A 23,584-nucleotide genomic window follows, 5' to 3' on the forward strand; every position below is an offset into this window, starting at 1 on the left:
TGATGTCTCCTTATTCTCAGTGTGTTACTTTTTATTCCCACCTGGTTCCACTCTGCTATGAAGCACGTTATTCCAGTCACCCTTATCTCAGAACACCTCTACTGTGCCACAGATACACAGGTACAAGAAATTATGCAGACATTGCTACCAGAGACAATTTGGAATTGTGCTCTGTGGGTAAACAGACAGGGAAATGGGTGTTGAGTTCATGACTGGGAATGCGTCAGACTCCTGTGCAGAGACATTTATACTTCTAAGTACAGATATAGGGGGAAAGTTGCAAGAACAAACTAATCTTGACCTTCTCATACAATCTAAAACTAACAAAGGCCACCAGAGTTACAACAAAGCTGAAGGAATGAACCCCTGATTTCTTGGAAAGACTTCAAGTAAGTTATCACCAGATAAGTAATGGATGTTTCCAAATGATTCAGAGCATTGGATGAGAAATTCTTCCCTGATGAACACAAATTAAATGTCGAAAATGATAAACAAGTCCTGATTGGTTCAAACCTTGAAGGCCTGTTGTATAAAAAGGCCCTGACTGGGAGAACTGGCTACATTGTAGAAAACTCACCTGGGAACAGAACATCACCCTCTACTTCTGACAACATGACCCACACCTGTCAGCCATGCTGCTGCAAGACTGCCTGCTGCAAGACCACCAGCAGCTCTGAATCCAGCTGTGAATCCAGCTGCCCTGTATTCATCTGCTGCCAGCCTTGCTTTGCCCCAAGTTTGTGCAGCACACCCTGTTGCTGCAAGTCTATCTGCTGCCACAGCACCACCAAAACTGTCAACAGCTCTTCCCAGCTGTGCTGCCCACCAACCTGCTGTGACACTGCCTGCTGTGACAGCAACTGTTGCAAGCCAACCTGTGTGACCATCTGCTGCAGCACACCCTGCTGCCAGCCCAGCTGCTGCATGCCCACCTGCTGCCAGCCCAGCTGCTGCAAGCCCAACTGCTGCCAGCCTAGCTTCTTCCAGCTCTGCTGCCAACCAACTTGCTGTGAAACCAGCTGCTGCAAGACCACCTCTTTCAAACCCAGCTGTGTGATCATTGGCTGCAGCACCCCCTGCTGCCAGCCCTGCTGTGTGTGCCCACCTCCTGATGATGACCAGCTCCCTAAGGAAAGCCATACTCCAGCAAAAGCTGCCACACCATAAGGGCCCAAAGCCACCTCTTATCCTTTGCTGGCCAACTTCATGTTCTCAGCAGGGCACCTGACCAATTTGGTCATTCTTAAGAGATGAAATGCTTTGAGGAAGGATGGAGTCTCTCACCCTCACCCTCTCATCTCCAGCAATTGTGGATCCTGCACCATCTTCAGGTGTGGGTGATGTGAAGATCTGGTAGCACTTAAGTTCTGAGCCAGGATCTTTACATCTCTCACCAAATAACTTACAAAAACACGCCCCCTAATAATAACTTTATGTAGTCCACTGTCTTCTCAACTGTATTTTCTTCTTAGTCATACCAAATTTTTGTGTACCCTTTTCTTCTTTCTGCTCACTTATGAGTTGTGTATCTAGAAGCAAGCAGTTTTAATAAACTTTGTTCTATCATTCATCTCATCTTGTCTTATCATTATATTTTGGTGAACTACATTATAAAGATTTACACAACCAATAGATTTTCAAATGTTCCATATGGTGCCCTTGTACCAGTGGTACTAAGCAGATCCATGAACAGTTTTATCTGGCATAAATAAAATCTAATACCAACTGATTGCTATCTTTCTAGTTATTCCAACTACAGCTGCCATAAACCAATGGTCTATTCTCACTTTTCCTGCCTTTGGTTTTTATAAACATCGCTGGTGTGGGATCACTTAGCACTGGGCTCCTGTCACACTTTCTTTATCCATTTACCTGTTGGTGGGCATCTAGCTTTCTATGCATCCATTGTTAATGGGACTGGCACAAATTTTCAAGTGTCAATATCCAATCTTATCATTGCTAAGAAATGGCTTCATATGGGATTATCATACTGAGTAAAACAAACAGAGCTCAGAAAGACAAATTGCCTACTAAGTGCTTGGACACTTCAAATGCTATGGACCATCTGTGAGAATGGGCACAACTAGTGCAGTGTGGAGGAGCAAATGTTATCAGAGTACATGAGTACGTGGTATATGAGCCCATCACTGCATTCAATAAATGGGCACAAGTAAAAATAAAAATATGAATTAAGAAGAACCTGATTTCTAATAGCGTAAACATCCTGAGAGATACAGCTACTGAGTCATAATGAACTTTTATATTTCAGGGTGGGGTTGTTTTGTTTTGTCTTTTAAAGAAAAAAGAACTCTGTAATGTTCTGCACCCCTATTGTTCTACTTCAAACCCTACTAATGACAGGGATGTCATCAGTGTAGGAGTTCCTATTGCTGGTCTAGAGAGATGGTTCAGTGGCTAAAAGTCCACATTGTTTCTGGGGTGGAACTGTGTTCAGTTCCCAGCATCCACACAACAGCTTACAACCACCCATAATTCTAGTTCCAGGGCAGCTAATGCCCTCCTCTGACATCCCTGGGCATCAGGCATGCATGTGCTGAACATACATACATACACACACATACATACATGCAAGCAAAACACGAGGGCATCTTGCATGTGTGGCATGTGTAGCCATCCAAGGTGACGTTGAAGCCTGTGTCCCATGTACCTGCTGAGGACCATGGGATAGTGGCCCTGATACAGCCGAGGGCTGTGTTGATATCTGAGGTTACCACTGAAGCCCATGTGCATGTCTGGGCTTACAAGCTGCTGTCTGAAGCTGTGTTAATGTCCATGGGTGCTGCTTTGGAGAAGAGCTGGTGCTCCCCCTCTCCAGCAGCTGCACAGATCTCCTCAGTTCATAGCTTTTGGCTTAGATGAAAAAAAAGAAAGATGCATCCTCCCCATCCAATGCTGGCCATTAGGAATTTTACCATGCTCCTGTAAGTGCATGGACTTACACACAAAATGAACTTTCTTTGGGGTTTTGTGTGTTTGTTTTGTTGGTTTGGTTTATTGGAGAGGGGGAAGTAGTGGAGGGGATGGGGCCGACATAAGAAGATAGGGATACGAATGCAATTGGGGTGCATCATGTGAGATTTCAAAGTAATCAAGCAAAAATACATTAAAAAGAAATGTATTATGGAACTGTGTATAGCAAATAAAATAAGAATGGAGTGTTACCCCACTATTGAAAATAATGACATGATGAAAATTGCAGGCAAATGGATGGCACTAGAAAAGATCATTCTCAGTGAGGTAACCCAGACCCAGAAAGATAAGCATGGTATGTACTGACTTATAATGAGAAGATATTAGCCATAAAATAAAGGATCACAAGAGCTATGTAACATGGAGGGCTCAGGTGTGGGCTCCCTCTCATGGCATGGGTTTCAAGCTGGACAAGTTATTGATTGGCCATTCCCTCAATTTCTGCTCCATCTCTACCCCTGAACATATGTAGGTAGGACAGATTGTTCATTGGAGGTTTTTTATGGCTGCATTTGTCTTATGATCCCTCCACTGGAAGTCTTGCTTGATTGCAGGAGATGGCCAGTTCAGGCTTTATATTTTTGAAGAATATACAATCATATTGTGAACCCCAAGATTGTGAAGTAGAAACACTTTGTTGTGGTATGGTAGAGCCCTAGCCCACATCTTTAATCTAAGAGCTAAATAGTCATCCCAAGGCCAAGGGGCAGCACAAGCAACCAGATGACAGGGAGTGAACATAAGTAAACAGAAAGAAAAGAAATTAAATGGGAAATTATTTAAGACAGAGTGGAGAAGGAGAAAAGGGTTTTCCCTCTGGGACTTCAGTCGGGTGAGAAAGTCAGCCAGTGCTGCCTTTGCCTCTCTGAGCTAGAAAGTTTTCACCCCATCATCTGGCTTCTGAGTCTTCATTGGTAAAATCAAATGGCTGGGATTTTTATTTAAAAACAACATGTTGGTGTTCCAATTTGTAGCATGACTCCATGAAAAGAAAGATCACTCCACCTGCAGATAAACTGAGTAGCCATCACATTAGGTAAGTCAGATATTTTTCTTGTTCAGTATTAAAAGCACTGGTAAGAGATTTAAAATCTTTTAAGTAAATTCAAAGGGTTACTACAATTACATATATATATAGAGAGAGAGAGAAGGGGAAATAGGTATATTTATCCACTAAGGTGTATTTAGTTCATATTTTTCAAAAGAATTTTTAACTTCATCTGAAAGATAATACATTTTCTATTGCCAAAACAATATTTTGCTCTAGGAAAGCTATAACCTGCCAAAAAGGAACCCCAACCCCAGAGTTAGGGTTAGGGCAGGATTTTGGTTTAATCTTTCTGGGAGAATAATGCATCCAAGTAAAGAATCCAGAGGCCACTGAAAAAGTTAAGAAAAAGGGAAAATAATCAAGAGAACATGTCCCCCCAAAAAGAGTAAATTCCAAGTGGTACCTGCCCACTATAGACATAAGTGACAAATAATGTTCATGTGGTCCCAATTCCGTTAAAAACTAAATCTGACTTTGCGGTTGAAACATGGTTTTCTCCTCTAAATCAATACATACTTGTTAGAGGAAAATTCAAAATCTCTGTCTCATATCAGAAGAGGACATGCCATATGGTATAGGACAGAGGAGAACAAAAAATAAGAGACAATTCTTCAAAAAAACATCAGAAATCTGTAGAAATATGACATTTAAAGATGTTTTATTAATGTAAGTTTTTTTGTTACAATGAGACATGTCAGCTCCTGGCAGCTTCCCTCATTCTACTTCAAAGAAGATGATGTACATTGAAAAACCTCCTATGGAGTTTGCTTCAAATATGGCAAGCTGCCACTAGACAAGAAACTGCCCTTCCTTCAACGGCTGACAATATGCTGTCCAAGGTATGGACAAGCAAGCCTCAAAGAACTCTGCCAAGACAAGGTAGAGAAGTCCTTCACAATTCCTACTTCACAGAAAAATCTGTCAGATATTCTGGGCCAAAGGCCAAAGAGGTGGGTGGTGCAACATTGCAAGGAAGCCTTGGGTGACTGTCTGGCAGCCAATGGTTTCTGCCATTTCTATAGTTTTGATAGCAGATTGTTCTGTGCTTTCTGTCTACTTAGGTAATATTTCACCTTCTCAGGTCTCTAATGGTGTTGAAGATTAGATTGTGAAAAATCTCACAGTTAAGATTAAACTGTTGAGGATTTAAGAAAATGTTCTGAGGTGTAAAAAGATTCTTTGAGGTTGATAAATGCAACTTATGATAGAAAGTGATTAGATACAGAACTTTAGACTTGACAAGATAGGATAGATAGTAAAGTACTTTCTTCAAGGTTGCTAAATACAAATGAACTGGATATTGTTAATGTAATTCTTACCAAATAGTATATGGTTTATTGATGTTAGAAAAAGAATCTTTTGTTTTAGACAAATGGGAAACATTGCAATATATTTGATTATATTTTGAACCCCAAGATTGTGGGGGACACTAAAAAATTTTTGTTGGGGTATTTCTCAGCCCTAGCATACAACTTTAATCCAAGAGCTAAGAAAAAGCTAACCCTAAGTCAGGAGGCAGAGCAAGCAACCATTTGACAGGAAGTGAACATCAGTGAACAGAAAGGAGGTAGAGGGACTTAGTAGGAAGGTATTTAAGACAGGATAGAAAGGGAGAAAGAACTTTTTCCTTCTAGGACATTAGTGGAATAGGAAGACCTACTGAACTAGTAAGTTTTCACCACAACATCTGGCTCCTGAGTCTTCATGGGTAAAATTGGACTGCTCTGATTTTTTTGTTTAAAAGACAATGCTATATCCCCCACTGCTAAGAGTCTTAGGTAGGGTCACCCTTGTAGATTTCTGAGAATTTGTTGTGTACATCCAGCAATAGCATTTGAATCAGAAACACACTTAGCAGCATGGTTTTGAATAGTCCCAAACTATAAACAGCCTGTTTTCTCAAAAATAAACAATCAGAAAGCCCCAATGAATAAGCTATGTCAAATTCATTCAGTGGAATATTGTACAGAAATGAGAGGAAACAAATTAGAAGTCATCAGAGCAAAGACAATCCCAACCATCCTATAAACAACAATGCAGACTAATTTTGATTGACAAATTTGTTAAATGTGATGCCAAGTTGGAAGAGACCATAGATGGAAGTAGAAACAGTCTGTAGAATGGGTGACAGGGGATGATTTGTAAGGGCTGGTGATTATTTCCATTTCTTTGATAATAGTATAGCTGTGTTTGCCTTTATTCTTTTAAAAAGAAACATAACCCCTTGTGTCTTTTGTATTATGTATAGTGGACTGAGAGAGAAAGACAGAAAATGAGAGACAGGAGAAAGAGAAAAATATGTACATCTTAGTTCTCATAGATACATAAGGTAATAAATTATGAATACCTCAAATAATCATTGAATAGAAGGAAAGAAATAAAATTGTGAAGAAAGTGAAGAAGAAAGATTGAACAGAAACTGATGGGAATACACGCAGAATGAAAATCGGGAAAATATCATCACCAGTTCAAGATCCCTGACACAGATGCTAGCCAGGTGTGCACTAGGATCATCTGTTCACCCTAGTTTATCTCGACCTAGAAGTGCTTCCACCCCATGATGTCCCCAGTATTGTGGGGATTTGGGGAATCTCACCAGAGATTTAATAATACAGACACAGAGATGAGATATTTGTATAGTTTAAGGCTGATAGCCTTTGGCTGGAGCCATCCTTCAGCTAGATTCTAACTTAACCAGACTTCTCTGCCATTACTTCCATCCAAGTGGCTCTCTCTGCTCTACCTCCCTGCCTTCTCTCTCTCTCTCTCTCTCTCTCTCTCTCTCTCTCTCTCTCTCTCTCTCTCTCTCTCTCTCTCTGTCTGTCTCTCTCTGTCACACACACACATACACCCACACCTTTCTGCTGGTTCTTCCTGCTGCCCCAACTCCAAGCTTCTAGCCCTTCATTATGCAAAAGTCCTTACACAATCCCTTGGCTTTGGGGGCTATGTGACCTCAGCACAGCAGCTTGTCTCTGTTTTATAGGCATTTGAAGAAGCTACATTTACATATCGTGCAAGCCTGTTGCTGGCTAGCTCCAATTAACAATTCAGAACACAGGGACACACTTTTCATAGCCAGAAAATACATATTTGTAGGTTACCCCACCACCACAGGAGCAGACAGAAAGTCAGGACTGACAGTCACCACACATCTCCTGGTGCTGCTCCTTTTTATCCCCACCAGTCTTGTTTTACTCTGCTATAAAACACATTATTCCAAACACCCTTTTCTCACAGCACCTTTACTGTGTCTCAGATACACAGGTACATGAATTTATGCAGGGGTTGACAACTGTGACAGTTTAGAATTGGACCTTGTGGGCAAGCAGACAGGGAAATAGGTGTTGGGTTCCTGATTGTGAATACAGCACACTCATCCCCCAAAACATTTATAAATCTAAGTAGAGATAAAGGAAATAAGTAACAAGAACATCGTAATACAATAATCATGACCTTCTCATAAAATCTGGAACTAACAAAGGCCACCAGAGTTACAACAAAGATGAAGGAATGAACCTCTGATTTCTTGGAAAGACTTCAAGTAAGTTATCACCAGATAAGTAATGGATGCTTTCAAATGATTCAGAGCACTGGATGAGAAATTCTTCCTTGATGAATACAAATTAAATATGGAAAATAATAAACAAGTCCTTCTGATTGGTTCAAACCTTGGAGGCCTGTTGTATAAAAGGCCCTGACTAGGAGAACTGGCTACATTGTAGAAAACTCACCTGGGAACAGAACATCACCCTCTACTTCTGACAACATGACCCACACCTGTCAGCCATGCTGCTGCAAGACTGCCTGCTGCAAGAACACCAGCAGCTCTGAATCCAGCTGTGAATCCAGCTGCCCTGTGTTCATCTGCTGCCAGCCTTGCTGTGCCCCAAGTTTGTGCAGCACACCCTGTTGCTGCAAGTCTATCTGCTGCCACAGCACCACCAAAACTGTCAACAGCTCTTCCCAGCTGTGCTGCCCACCAGCCTGCTGTGACAGCAACTGTTGCAAACCAACCTATGTGGCCATCTGCTGCAGCACACCCTGCTGCCAGCCCAGCTGCTGCAAACCCAGCTGCTGCAAGCCCACCTGCTGCCAGCCCAGCTGCTGTAAGCCCACCTGCTGCCAGCCTAGCTTCTTCCAGCTCTGCTGCCTACCAACTTGCTGTGAAACCAGCTGCTGCAAGACCACCTCTTTCAAACCCAGCTGTGTGATCATTGGCTGCAGCACACCCTGCTGCCAGCCCTGCTGTGTGTGCCCACCTCCTGATGATGACCAGAAGAATGTCTGCAAAGCCATCCTCCAGTGAGAGCTGACATGCCCTGTCTGCTCAAGACCACCTCTTAACCTTTGCTGGCTACCTTCATGTTCTCACCAGGGGACCTGACAAATGTAGTCTTACTTAAGATATGAAACTCTTTAAGGATGGATTTCCTAGACCTCACTCTTCTAATCTCCACAGATTAAGGATCTTGTCCTGTCATTATGGCTGCCTGCTGTGAAGGTCTGGTATCCATTTCAGGTCTTTGCCCTGTTCTTTCTATCTCTCACCAAATAACTTACAGAAACTCTTTTCCCCTTAGAAGAACTTTAGTTTACCCATTATCTTCTCAACTGTACTTTCTTCTCAGTCACCCCAGAAATTTTGTGTACCATTTTCTTCTTTCTGCTCACTCATGAGCTGTGTTCATAAAAGCAAGCAATTTTAATAAACTCTGTACTATCGCTCATTTTATTTTGTCTGTCATTACATTGTTATGAATCGTTTAATGATGAACCTATATAAGCAATGGATTTTTAAATGTTTGATGTAGTGCCTCATTATCATTGACACTAAGCACAATGTTGAACATCAGATCCATGGAAGGTTTCTATCTGACATAAGTAACATTAATACATATTAGTTGCTCTCTTTCTGGTTCCTTTAACCTCAGCTCCCATAAACCAATGGACTGTTCTCTCTCTCTCTCTCTTTTTCTTTGTCTATTATAAACATCAATGGTGTGGTATCATATAGCAATGGCCTCCTGCCATACTTTCTTTATCCATTTGCTTCTTGATGGGCACCTTGGTTTCGATACATCTTACCTACAGATAATGGGATTGGCATAAACTTGCAAGTGTCAACATCCCTTTAAAAATCTGAATTCAATCGTATTATTTCCTTTAAAATGGCTGCATATAAGATTTGCACGTTGAGTGAAACAAACTGAAATCAGAAAGATGAATTTTCAACCAAGTGCTCTCCTTTGAAACTCAGGATTTTATATAAAAACTTTAAATCCAGTGGGTTGTCTGTGAGAAAAAGGGCACTTAGTGGAGCATGGAAGAGCAAGTGTCATTAGAGTACATCAGTACGTGGTATCCTTTAGAGCCCCCCCCCCACTACATTCAACAAATGAACACAAGAAAAAATAAAAATTGAAATAGAAAAGATTCTGATTTCAATTCACTTTAAAAATATACTAAGACACAGCAACCTAGTCATAAAGTACCATTTTTTTCTTGAGGAGTCTTTGTTGTATTCTTCAAACCTACGGTTTTACTTCATATTCTCACTGCTGTGTAAGATTTACAGTTTCTAGAGCTAAAGAGATGGCAAGGTTTAAGAGCATGTATTGCTTTTAAGAAGGACCTGGGTTTAGTTCCTAATATCTACATACCAGCTTACAACTACTCATAAATAGTTTCAAGATATCTAATGCTGTATTCTGATCTACATGAGTATGAAGTATTCATGCTGGCAAAACACAGGGAGCATCCAATGTGAGTATAAATTTCTTAATGAAATATCATCAAACAGATGGAGTAAATGAATAAAATTGATCAATAAAATTTAAAATATAAATAGAAGCAATTAAAATAAATAAGAAAACAGAAAAAAACAGAAACTGGGAGAATCCTGAGGATGGAAAATCCAGGTAAGTGAACAGGAACTACAGAAACAAGCCTCACCAACAGAAATCAAGAGATGGATGAGAGAATCTTAGGTATAGAAGATATTGATAAATTGGTCAAAGAAAATGTAACATCTAAAATGTCCTTGGAACAAAACATTCACTAAAACTTGAACATTATAAAAAGAGCAAACCTAAGAATAATAGAAATAGAAGAAGATGCCCAGCCTAAAGCCCCAGAAAATATTTTCCATAAAATCACAGAAAATTTTCTTGACCTAAATAAAGAAATGCCTATAAACATTCAAGAAGCTTATAGAACAGCAAATAGATTGGACCAGAAAAGAAAACCTCCCCACCATATAATAATCAAAATGCAAAATGGACAGAACAAAGAAAGAGTATTAAGACCTGCAAGTAACAGGCCAAGTATTATATAATGTAGATGCCTTAAAATTACACCTGAATTCTCAAGAGAGACTTTAAAAGCCAGAGGGGCCTGGGCAGATATCTTACAAACTCTAAGAGACCACAGATGTTAGTCCAGGCTACTTTGCCCAGTGCAATTTTCAACCAAAATCACAACAACTGGTGGAAAATAAGATATTCTGTAACAAAACCAAATGTAGATACATTTATCCATAAATCCAGCCCTACAAAAGATAGTAGAAAAAGACTCCAATCCACACTCACAAAACACAGGAATTAATTCCCACCAGCAAAACAAAAACAAACAAAAGAGGGATGAACACACACACACATACAACTACCAACAACAACATCAAAATAATGGAAATTAGCATTTACTGGTAATTAATATTTCTAAACATCAGTGGTCTCAATTCTACAATAAAAAGATGCAGAGTAACAGAATGAATGAAAGAAAAACAAAAACAAACAAACAAAAAAAACATGTTTCACCATTCTGCTGCATATAAGAAACACACCTAAATATCAAAGATAGACATTGCCTCAGAGTAAAGGGTTGGAAAATAATTTCTAAGAAAATGAACACAACACGCAAAATGATCCATCTATTTTAATATCTAAGAACATAGACTTTCAGCCAAAATTAATCAAAAGAGGACACTTCATATTCACCAAAGAAGTCCACCAAGATTACTTCTCAATCCTGTATATCTATGTCCCAAATGTAAGGGCAAGCAGGATTTATATATATATATATAAACTTATATATATATATATATATAAAGTTTAAATACATTGATATACAAACATTAATAGTGAGACACCTCAACACCCAACTCTTAACAGTGAACAGATTGACTAGACAGAAACTAAACAGAGAAATAATGAAAATAACAGACATTATGACTCATTTAGATCCAATAGATTTCTATATAACATTTCACCCAAACACAGAAGAATATACCTTCTCCAAAATTGCTCATATATTTGGCCATAAAGCAAGTCTCAGGGGATACAAGAAAATGGAAATAACTCCTGAAATTTATCAGATTACCATAAATGAAAGTCAGACTTCAACAATAATAGAAACAAAAATAAAGCCTATACATTCATGGAAAATGAACAACTCTCTACTCAGTGAGCACTCAGTCTAGCAAGCAGGAAGGAAGGAAGGAAGGAAGGAAGGAAGGAAGGAAGGAAGGAAGGAAGGAAGAAACTCTTTAGAATTTAAGGAAAATTAATGAAATTATGGAACACAATAAAAGTAGTGTTAAGAGTGTTAAAAAGTTTGTAAAAGAAAAAATTACTGAGATCTCATACTAGTGACTTTTAACAGCACACCTGAAAACCTAGAAAAACAAATGAAGCAAACACACCCAAGAGAGTAGATAGCAGAAAATAGTCAAACTCAGAGCTGAAATCAATATAATACAAAGAAAACAATAAAAAAGCAGTGAAATAAAAAGTCAGTTCTTTGGAAAAAATTAACAAAATAGATAAAAAAATAACTAAAAGGCATTGAAAAAAATACCCAAATTTACAAAATCAGAAATGAAAAGAGGGACATAACAGACACAGAGGAAATCCAAAAACCATTAGGTCTTACTTCAAAAACCTGTACTGCCCAACACCGGAAAATCTCAAAGAAATGGAGAATGTTCTTGATAGATTCCACTAACAAAGGAAAATCAAGATCAGATGAACAACCTAAATATATCTATAAGCCCTAAGGAAACAGAATCCATCATTAAAAGTCCCACACCCAAGAAAAGCCCAGAGCCAGATTATTTCAGTGCAGAATTCTTTCAAAAAAAAAATCAGACTTTCAAAGAAGAGCTAATACAAATAGTCCACAAGTTATTCTACAAGATAGAAACAGGAAGAACATTGTTAAATTCATTTTCTGTGGACACAATCACACTGATGTCTAAACCACAGACTCAACAAAGAAAGACAATTTTAAGCCAGTTTCCCTTATGAACCTTGATGCAAAAATACTCAATAAAATGCTCACAAGTCAGATCCAAAAGCACACCAAAAAGATCATTTACCATGATTAAGTAGGGTTCATCCAAGAGATGCAGGAATGGTTGTAATATAAGAAAATGCATCAGTGTAATCTACCATATAAACAATTTTTTTTAACCACATGATAATCTCATTAGATATTGAAAAGTCTTTGACAAAATCCAACACCCTTCTTTGATAAACTTCTTAAAGAAATCAGGCATAAAAGGCACATATCTAAACATACTAAAAGAAATATACACCAAGAAAATATCCAGCATCAAATTAAATGGTGAGAAACAACATAATTCGACTAAAATCAGGAACAGGATGAGGCTGTCTACTCTTTTACAGCTCTTCAATATGGTACTTGACATTTTAGCTAGAACAATAAGAAAACTAGAGGAGATCAAGGAGATGCACATCAGAAAGGAAGAAGTCAAAGTTTCTATATTTGCAGATGATATGATAGTGTATATAAGTGACCCTAAAAATTCTACCAAAGAACTCTTACAGCTGAAAAACACCTTAAGCAAAGTATCTGAATATACAATTCACTCAAAAAAATTTTCAGCAGACCTCCTATATACAAACAATAAATGGACTGAGAAAGAAATTCTGAAAACAATACCCTTCAAAATAGCCACAAAAATATAAAATATTTTTACTCTAACCAATAAAGTGAAAAACATGTATGACAAGAACTTCAAATCTTTAAAGAAAGAGATTGAAAAAGGTACCAAAAGATGGAAAGAACTCCAATGCTCATAAATTTGTGGGATTAACATAGTAAACATGGCCATCTTACCAAAAGCAATCTATAGATTCAAAGCAATTCACATTAAAATTACAACACAATTCTTTACACACCTTTAAAGAACAATACTCAACTTTATATAAAAAAGGAATAAAAAACCCACAGTAGCTAAATCCTATACAATAAAGGAACTTCTAGAGGTATTACCATATCTGATATCAAGCTGTAGACAGAGAAATAAGTAAAAACTTCATGGTACTAGCATCATAACAGACAGGTTGATCAATGAAGTTGAATTGACATCAAGAGGTGTATTCACACACAGCAATGAACACTTGGTTTTTAATTTTTAAAAAAGCCAAAATTATACAGTGGGGAAAAAAAGCATCTTCAACAGATGGATGTCTACATGTAAAAACTTGTAAATAGATTCATATATGTCAATATTCACAAAACTCCAGTCTAACTGGACCCAAAACCTCAACATAAGACCAAGTACACTTAACCTGATAGAAAAGAAGGTAGGGGAATAGTCTTGAACACATTGATACAAGCAACAACAAATAATCAACAGCTCAGGCACTAAGATCAACAATTAAGAAATGTGACCTCATGAAACTGAAAAGCTTCTGAAAAGCAAAGGACATCATCAAAAGGACAAAGTGGCAGCCTACAGAATGGGAAAGGATCTTCAAATCTCACAGAGGACTGCTACACAAAATACATAAAGAATTCTAGAAACTAGACATCAACAAATCAAACAACACAATTTTTAAAATGGGGTACATATCTAAACAGAAATCTCAGCAGAGGAATCTCTAGTGGCCAAGAAGCACTTAAGGAAATGTTCATCATCCTTAGTCAGCAGGGAAATGCAAATCAAAATGACTCTGAGATTTTTATCTTACACCTGTCACAATGGCTAAGATAAAAAACTCAAGCTACAGCTCATACTGATGAGGACGTGGAAAAAGCAGAAGCCTCCCACATTGCTGATGGGAATGCAAACTTGTACAGCCACTTTGGAAATTAATTTGGCAGTTTCTCAGAAAATTAGGAATAGATCTACTTCAAGACCCAGATATACCCAGAAATATCCAAAGAATGCTCTACCATACCACAAGGATACCTGCTCAATTATGTTCATAGCATGTTTATTCATAATAGCCAGAAACTGGGAATAATCTAGCTGCCCCTCACCTGAAGAATGGATGAAGAAAATATAGTACATTTACACAATGGAGTGTTTACTCGGCTATTAACAACAATGACATCACAAATTTTACAGGCACATGGATGGAACTAGAAAAGATCATCCCTAAGTGAGATAACCAAGATTCAGCAAGACAAGTGTAGCAGAATTTTCCCCCTAATTGATTAAATAATAAGGATGACTAGAAGCCAATCACTGGGCGAGAAGGAGGCAGTCTTTCTGGGTTCAAGAGAGGAAGAGGGAAAACAGAAAAAGGGGACTTCCTTTTGGACAGTGGGAGCAAGGCAGCTGCTATGCGTTGTAGGTCGTGTAGTGGAATCCACCAGGATCTGCCACTGGAAATTTTCTAACATAGAATATTTGGTGAATTTAGGATGCTAGATTCCACGCCCAGCAATTGTGTTATCTGTTGATTCTAAACTAAGATTGTCTGGTGTTTTTCTTCTTGCGGTGATTTAACTGACCTTCAGGGAAAGGTAACTGCAGCAGAGCATGGGTTTGTGAGAGTGCACCCCAGCTAGCAGTGAAATCTTGAGATTGCCCAGCGAATTTGGCAGCAACCAGCCTCACGAAGGAGAGAGCTATCTCAGAGGTCTGGAGATCCTTGGCATAGAAAAACACTCCATCTGGAGCTTGGAACTAGGCTGGGAACAGACCAAGGCTGGGAACAGACCAGGAGGACATCCAGCCTGTGCTTATCCCAGCTATAGCATGGGTTGACTTTTTAATATATGCAACAGATAAGTATGTGTGTACTCACTTATAAGTGAATATTAGCAAAAAAGTAAAGAATAGACATGTTAAAATCTACAGACTCAAAAGAAACTAAGCAAGGAGGGTTCAAGGGATTGCAGATGGGGAGATTACCTGACTCTCATTGACAAGTGAGAATAGGGTAGACATTCTAGGTTGATGGCAGTAGAGGACTAGATCTGGTTGGGGATAATGATGGGAACAGAAGGGATCAGGTGGGGGGAGGGAGAAAAGAGAGAGTATTGGGAGAGCAAATTGGAATCCTGGGGGGAGGAGATCTATTGGGTGACCCTAGCAAAGGCTCATAGCAATAGGGGATATGGACCCTGAACCAGTCATCTAATGTAACCAGACAAGACTTCCAATAGAGGGACTATAACACAAACCCAGCCACAAAGCCTTCAACCTACAGTTTGTCCTGCCTACAAGATGTTCAGAGATGGAGCAGAAATTGAGGGAATGGCCAACCAATGACTGGTTCAGCTTGAGACTCATGCCATGAGAGGGAGCTTACCCATAACACTATTAATAATATTCTGCTATATTTGTAGAGGAAAACCTAGCATCTAATCACCGGAGAGGCTTTATCACCACCTAATGGAAGCAGATTCAGAGACCCACAAACAAGAACTTAGAGAATCCCATGAACAAGGAGAAGGGAGAATTGTAGGTGCCCCAGGAGTCAAGGATACCACAAGAAAACCTACCAAATCAATGAATGTGGGCTCATACAGCTCAGTGAGACTGAACTGCCAACCAGAGAGCATGAATTGGTCTGACCTTAGCCCTCTGCACATATGTAACAGTTGGGTAGCTTGATCTCCATTGGAGACTCCTAAGAGCAGAAGAAGGGGCTGTCTCTGACTTTGTTGCCTGCCTTTGGTATTCTTTATCACTAGTGGGCTGCTTCATTTATGCTCAAAAGGAGAGGATGCTCCTGGATTCAATGCAACCTGACATGACTAGGCTCTTTGATACCAATAGGCGGCCTCACTTGTCCCCTGTACTCACACCGTGCATACAAACTCATACATGTGCACACAGAGACATACATGATAACCAAATTAACTTTTGAAAACTCTTGAAACTGATGAAGAACAATAGCACAATGGAAAGACACAAGTAAACAACCAACAGTGGAAGTGGATGCATGACACACACAGGCTGAGTGCCAGGCCAGCCTTCACAATAGGTTAGAAGTAGGGTTGTCATGAACACGGAGGTGCTGTGTTTCCCCCAAGTTTTCATTTCTGTTACTTTATAAAATATCCTGAAGTGCAGATTCTGGGTCACATGTATTTTTTTCCCTTTGATTGCTTCCAAAATTATTTATATACCTACTGTAGCACTAAACATTGCTACCAACATAAAATGTATTCACCTCCTTGTTAACACCTTTATTCTCATTTTACTGATATTAGGAGTAAGATCCCAATGTTGTGATCATCCTAACACCAAGCAATATATCAATAGCGAGTGACATCTCACATGATCAAAGTCAAAGGTGCGATGCTCCTGATGACTTGGAAGATGCAGTAAAGGTGTCTCCTGCTCAGGCAGGTACATCAACAAGTACAGGTATGGCTCACCAAAGCTAAACATCCATGATGGACTACCCACATATGCTTTGAGTGATACATACTTGTTTTCAAAGTCCTCAATTAAAGTGTTGTACACACAACTAATCCAGTCATTTGTTCTTTCAAGTTGTCCAAGCACAATTAGGCTTTACTCCCACCTATACTGCTGCTGAGTTCAACTCTCCAAGGATAATCTAACCTATCGATTTTCTGTCTTCAGGCACCTGAGCCCCAGTACCGATGTTTCTAATGCATAATAGGAGAGTAGTGCTACTGAGTAAGGATAAGACCCTAGGAAATGATGCCTCTTGACCCTGAGAAATGGTGCCTTTAGGCAGAAATCTCTTTCAGATATATCACCCAACTAGCCAACCCCACAGACAGCCTGGGACCATGCAAAACAGGCTGATGTTTTATGCTGACCTGCTATTCACCCCCAGATACATTACCATCCCACTGGAATAAATTCTCCTAGTGTAATACTCCCAACACTGTCATCTTGACCTGCAATGTTTCTAACTCAGAAAGAAAACATCATATTTGAAGGTAGAAGACATACAATACCCACCAGAGAGACTGGCATAAACCTCTTTCTGAAAAGTTAAAAACAAAATTCCACTGTAATCATTCCCCTCTTTCTCCTAACCCTCAAAGAATCCTCATCCTTTGAATGGGAAGCTGATTTGCCCATCATTTCTTTCTCCTCCTAACCTCTACCAAAAAAATGAACCTTTCTAACACAAGGACATGAGAGGAGAGTCTCTATGGAGACACAGTTCAGGATAGATGTCAATTATTCATTTTATTACTATGGATACCACAGCAGCATGTTCATCTTGAAATGAACTCTTTAAGTACAGGTAAAGGTCAATGTTGGAGAAGAGAAACCATAACAACCCTTTGAGGCAGCAGGCATCTGACTACAGAACAGACGGTGATCTGAAAGGAATGTTGTCAACTAGTTACCTAACAGAGGGTTAAGATCCATGTGTGTGTGTTTGTATAGTATTATATATATATATATATATATATATATATATATATATATATATATATATATATATGTGTGTGTGTGTGTGTGTGTGTGTGTGTGTGTGTTTACATTTATATTTGTGTATAAATGTGTAAGTATAATGCAATATATATTTATTTATATGTTCATATATATACATATATAAACTATATAAACTGTAAATAAATATTATATTATACACATACATATAAATATATATGTGGATATATATACATATATATTTTACTATACACACAGACAGATATATATACACATACATGTGTATACATATACAAATATATAAATACATTGATGAACTTAAAAGTTAATATTTAAAAAGGTATCCAATAACTAGTCATATTTATTTGAAGACTTTTAAAATCAAAAATTACAAATGATTGAAAGAACTCATGAAAAAAATCTTCAACACCATTAGCCATGAGAAAATACAAGTCAGAAGTTTTCTTGAAATTCTACCATATTCTTGTCACAAACAGCTGTCATCAAGAAAACAATAACAAGTGTTAGTGGGGATACAGTGGGGAAAGAAAAGCTTTACACACAGTTAATGGGAATGTAAATTAGTACAAGCTATACGGAAATTAACTTTTAGTATCTTAAAAAAAAAAAACTAAAATTAGAACCACCATATGAACTATCTAAGCTACTACACAGTACATAAAACACAGAAACAGCTGCTTGTCTGTCAGTAGATGAATAGATGAATGCATAAATAAAATATAGTATATATAGGAAAAGTAAAATGCTGTCACTAGCCAGAAAATGGATTAAATTTGTAGATTATCTTGTGAAGTAAGTCAAACTCAAAAAAAAAAAAAAAACCCAAACAAACAAAAAACAAAATTCATGTTTTCTTATCGAAGGAGGGGAAGGCGCACAAAAGAACAGTAGGACTATTTGGGAAAAGAAAGTTATGCCAAAGGCAGCAACAGGGGCCATAAGAGAGGTAAGTGACTTTTCATATGTCATAAGAAATAAAAAAAATGTAAGTGGTAAGTTTAAACCCATGTTGCGCATTAAAACAAATACATCAAAGAGTAAATCTGTTGAAAGAGGAGATAGGCTCCTGGGAAGGAAAGTATAAACATTTCATGAGAAGCAAGTTGCCAGGTACCCAGTTACGTGCCTTCAGCAGAAGTATTTACAATAGAAACACTTGTAATAGCATGATTATGAATAGTCCTAAATTGTAAAAAAAAAAAAAAGAATGTTTTCAACAAAAATAATAATAATAATCTGCCAATGAGCTGTGTCAAGTTCATCCAGTGAAAAAGTACACAGGAATCAGAGCAAGCAAAGTGAAGATTTTCACAAGCATCCTATGGGCAAAGACAGATTAATTTTTATTTGCAAAGGGGTAAAAGTGATGCCAAGATTGGAAGGCAGACAGACCCTGGATGGCAGTAAGCAACCGCCTTTGGGGATGGGGGACAGGAAATGTTTTGTAGGAATTGGGCTAATTTCCATTTCCTTAATACTGGTAATGGCTGTGCGTGCTCTTTATTCTCTCAGATGAGAAATTAATCATTTCTATGTTTAGTATGAGTAGTAGAAAAAAAGAGGGGGCACATCTTACTCCTCACTGATAAAATGGGTAATAAATTAGGTACATGATTCTTAAAAATAAAATAGAAAGAAAAGAAATAGAAACTGAAGGAGAAAGGCTAGACAGAGATTGGGATAGAGGTAAAGGAAACTCATGGAAAAGATCACCAGTCTAAGACCCCTGATGCTATTGCAGCCAGCCATTGTGTGCCAGAGTCACCTGCACACCCTGGTCTGTCTCAATCTGAGGCTAAAAGTACATCTTGCCCTACAGCTGCCCAGGCAAGAAAGTCAGGACTGAAGCTCACCACATCAGCTGATGTCTGCCTATTCCTAAATGTTGGCTGTTTCTTTGTTTCTTTTCATACCCTCCAGTCCTGGTTTACTCTGCTATGAAACAGATTATTCCAGAAACCCCATCTCATAGCACCTTTGATACACAAGTACAGCAATTTAGTCAGAGATTGATTGACAACTAAGAAAATTTGGTATTGGACCTTGTAGACAATCAGACATGGAAATAGATGTGGAGATCGTGATTGGGAAAACTGCACACTCCTGTGCAGAGACATTTATACTTCTAAGTAGAGATATAGGGGGAAAGTTGCAAGAACAAAATAATCTTGACTCTTTCATACAATCTGGAACTAACAAAGGCTACCAGAGTTACAACAAAGCTGAAGGAATGAACCCTTGATTTCTTGGAAAGACTTCAATAAGTTATCACCAGATAAGTAATGGAAGCTTTCAAATGATTCAGAGCATTGAGTGAGAAATTCTTCCTTGGTAAACACAAATTAAATATGGAAAATAATAAACAAGTCCTTCTGATTGGTCCAAACCTTGGAGGCTTGTTACATAAAAGGCCCTGACTGGAAGAAGTTGCTACATTGTAGAAAACTCACCTGGGAACAGAACATCACCCTCTACTTCTGACAACATGACCCACACCTGCCAGCCATGCTGCTGCAAGACTGCCTGCTGCAAGACCACCAGCAGCTCTGAATCCAGCTGTGAATCCAGCTGTCCTGTGTTTATCTGCTGCCAGCCTTGCTGTGCTCCAAGTTTGTGCAGCACACCCTGTTGCTGCAAGTCTATCTGCTGCCACAGCACCACCAAAACTGTCAACAGCTCTTCCCAGCTGTGCTGCCCACCAACCTGCTGTGACACTGCCTGCTGTGACAGCAACTGTTGCAAGCCAACCTGTGTGACCATCTGCTGCAGCACACCCTGCTGCCAGCCCAGCTGCTGCATGCCCACCTGCTGCCAGCCCAGCTGCTGCAAGACCACCTGCTGCCAGCCTAGCTTCTTCCAGCTCTGCTGCCAACCAACTTGCTGTGAAACCAGCTGCTGCAAGACCACCTCTTTCAAACCCAGCTGTGTGATCATTGGCTGCAGCACCCCCTGCTGCCAGCCCTGCTGTGTGTGCCCACCTCCTGATGATGACCAGCTCCCTAAGGAAAGCCATGCTCCAGCAAAAGCTGGCACACCATAAGGGCCCAAAGCCACCTCTTATCCTTTGCTGGCCAACTTCATGTTCTCAGCAGGGCACCTGACCAATTTGGTCATTCTTAAGAGATGAAATGCTTTGAGGAAGGATGGAGTCTCTCACCCTCACCCTCTCATCTCCAGCAATTGTGGATCTTGCACCATCTTCGGGTGTGGGCGATGTGAAGATCTGGTAGTTCTTAAGTTCTGAGCCAGGATCTTTACATCTCTCACCAAATAACTCCCTAAAAATAACTTTATTAACCTGTATTTTCTTCTGAGTTACCCCAATTTTTATGTTCTATTTTTTCTTCTTTCTTACCACTTCTGAATTGTATCACTAGAAAAAGCAATTTTAATAAACGCTCTGCTTTTCTTCATTCCATATTGTCTGTTATTGTAGTTTCATAAATCACTTAATGTAAAATCTACTTAGTCAATAGATGTTTAAATGCTCAACAAGGTGCCCCTGTGTCAGCAACACACAGTATGGTGTTGAACAGCAGGTCCATGGGAGGGTTTTATCTGGCACAAATGAAATCTAATACCAACTGACATATATCTTTCTAGTTCTCACAACCTTGGCTTCCCATAAACCAATGGTTTGTTCTGTCCTTTTCTGTCTTTGGCTATTATATGCATCATTTGGATGGATCACACAGCAGTAACCTCCTGTCATATTTTCTTTATCCATTTACATACTGATGGGCCACTTGGCTTCCACACATTTTATCGAGTGTTAATAGGACTTGCATAAACTTGCAAGTGTCAACATCCCTTTAATATTCTGATTTTAATCCTATCATTTGCTAAAAAATGACTGCATATGAGGTTATCATATTGAGGGACATAAATCAGACATGGAGTGACAAATTATCAGTCAAGTGTTCTTATTTGTAAACTCAAGATTTTATAAAGAAATTTCATATCTTATAGGTTGTCCATGAGAACAAGGGGAACTAGTAGGGGGATGGAGGGATGAAAGAGCAAATAACTTCAAAATACATGAATACATGATAGACTCAAAGGAATTTTATAGAGTCCTTTACTACATTCAACAAATAGCCAGAAGGAAAATTTTTAATTTAAATTAGAAAAGATTCTGATTTCAGTTAACTTAAAAAATATGCTGAGATACAACTACTGAGTCACAAATTACCTTTATATTTGCTTGCTTGCTTGCTTGCTTGCTTGCTTGCTTGTTTGCTTGCTTGTTGCTTGCTTGCTTGCTTGTTGCTTGCTTGCTTTCATGCTTGTTGCTTGCTTGCTTGTTGCAGAATCTTAGTAATGTTCCACACAACTACCACTCTACTTTATGTCCTACCACTGGATAAGAGACCCAGTTTCTGGGACTAGAGAGGTGGCTTACTGGTTAAGAGTATATGTTGCTGTTAAGAAGGACCTAGGTTCAATTCCCAGCATCCACATAGCAGCTACAACAACCTATAATTTTAGGTACAGGCTACCCAATACCCTCTTCTAACATCCCTGGGTATCAGGCATGCCTGTGGTATACATACATGCAGTCACACAAGACAATCATATACATACATAATTTTATTTTTTTTAAAGTTTAAAGCGTCCTAATCTCCACATAGCTGTCAATACTTTTTTAAAAATCTCTTCTTTTTCTGATACTAGACAGACAACATTCTAACACTGCAATTGTTCTCTAGCTAAATAATATTCCAGTGTTTGGCTTATCTCATGCTATAGTGGCAAAACAAAGGAGCCAATAAAGGAACAGTGTCTCTCCACTGTGCTGCCCTGAGTGATACACTAAGATTGGGCAACTCCATCCTCTCTGTGTATCTTATCTGTAGGAAAATGGCATTCCTTCCTAAGATCAGAGTTGTGGACCTGGTGATAATCTGGTAGCATCAGCCTTTTGGCTATATTCAGTGAGCAAGAACACTTCTCCGACTTCTCTCTAGTGAGTTTAGCTGACAAATCCTTAAGCAGAGTTTGACTTTTTAAGTTAAAAAGGACCAAAAGCAGAATGCTGTAACATGCACATGCTCAAAGGAAATATCAACATATACAAAACATTAGTGTGCATCAGGCATAGACCCTTTCTGTAAATATTATGCTATTCTCTCTCTCTCTCTCTCTCTCTCTCTCTCTCTCTCTCTCTCTCTCTCTCTCTCTCTCTCTCTCTCTCTCTCAGATATATGAGTCAGGGTCTTTTTATGCAGTCCTGGATGTCCTGGAGGCTGCTATGTAAACCAGACTTGTCTCACACTCACAGAGATCTGCCTGCTTCTGACTCCTGAGTGATGGGATTAAAGACATGCATCACTATGCTTGGCTCCTTGTACCACTTTTAAGTTGCACCCACCAAAGGGAATCTGAACTCTTGATTTCTGTCCTGGGCTCCTGGGTGTGCAGTTTTAGTAGCACTTTTTCTGACTTAGTGTAAACCTTTGTCACCATTTAGAGCCTTCCCAAACCCTGAAAAAAAAAAAAAAACAGTCTCTCTGGAAGCCAGAATTCTGGTTTCATATATGACATCTCTTTAGCCAGCCATGAAGACATCCAGAACCTTGGCTATTCTTGGAAAACCAAGTACAGCAAGAAGCTAAGTAAATCAGGTTTCTGCCCTAAAAGACATGCTGCTGGCCAGATGTCCACCCCCAGATTCATTAGCATCCCATTGTAGATCTCGCTTGTAAATTCCTGCCTGGCAGCATAATCTAGTGCTAGCCAGCTTTCAACCTAGATCTGTCAAGGTCATAGGAGGGTTACAGGAAAAGGAAGTCTTCCGGTGCTGGACTCCATCCTGAGAAGTTCAAGAAAGGTGTTCTTATTCATTATCTAAAATCCTTCCCTGTATCCTCTGA

General features: G+C 39.1%; 1 protein-coding gene across 1 annotated transcript in view; it reads left to right on the forward strand.

Moving 5' to 3' along the window:
* The window catches only part of LOC308425221 (uncharacterized protein), a gene marked incomplete at both ends in the record, with an annotated part of 38,482 nt that extends 17,731 nt beyond the window's left edge, over positions 1-20,751 (forward strand). Inside the window, 2 exons of the mRNA XM_080922440.1 lie at positions 19,632-19,699; positions 20,122-20,751. Of these exons, the coding sequence (XP_080778566.1) occupies positions 19,632-19,699; positions 20,122-20,751 (698 nt within the window). The remainder of the gene's footprint in view (positions 1-19,631; positions 19,700-20,121) is intronic.
* Positions 20,752-23,584: the final 2,833 nt, after the last annotated feature.

This window comes from Micromys minutus, assembly GCF_963924665.1.
Source record: "Micromys minutus genome assembly, chromosome: 10".
Classification (NCBI taxonomy): domain Eukaryota; kingdom Metazoa; phylum Chordata; class Mammalia; order Rodentia; family Muridae; genus Micromys; species Micromys minutus.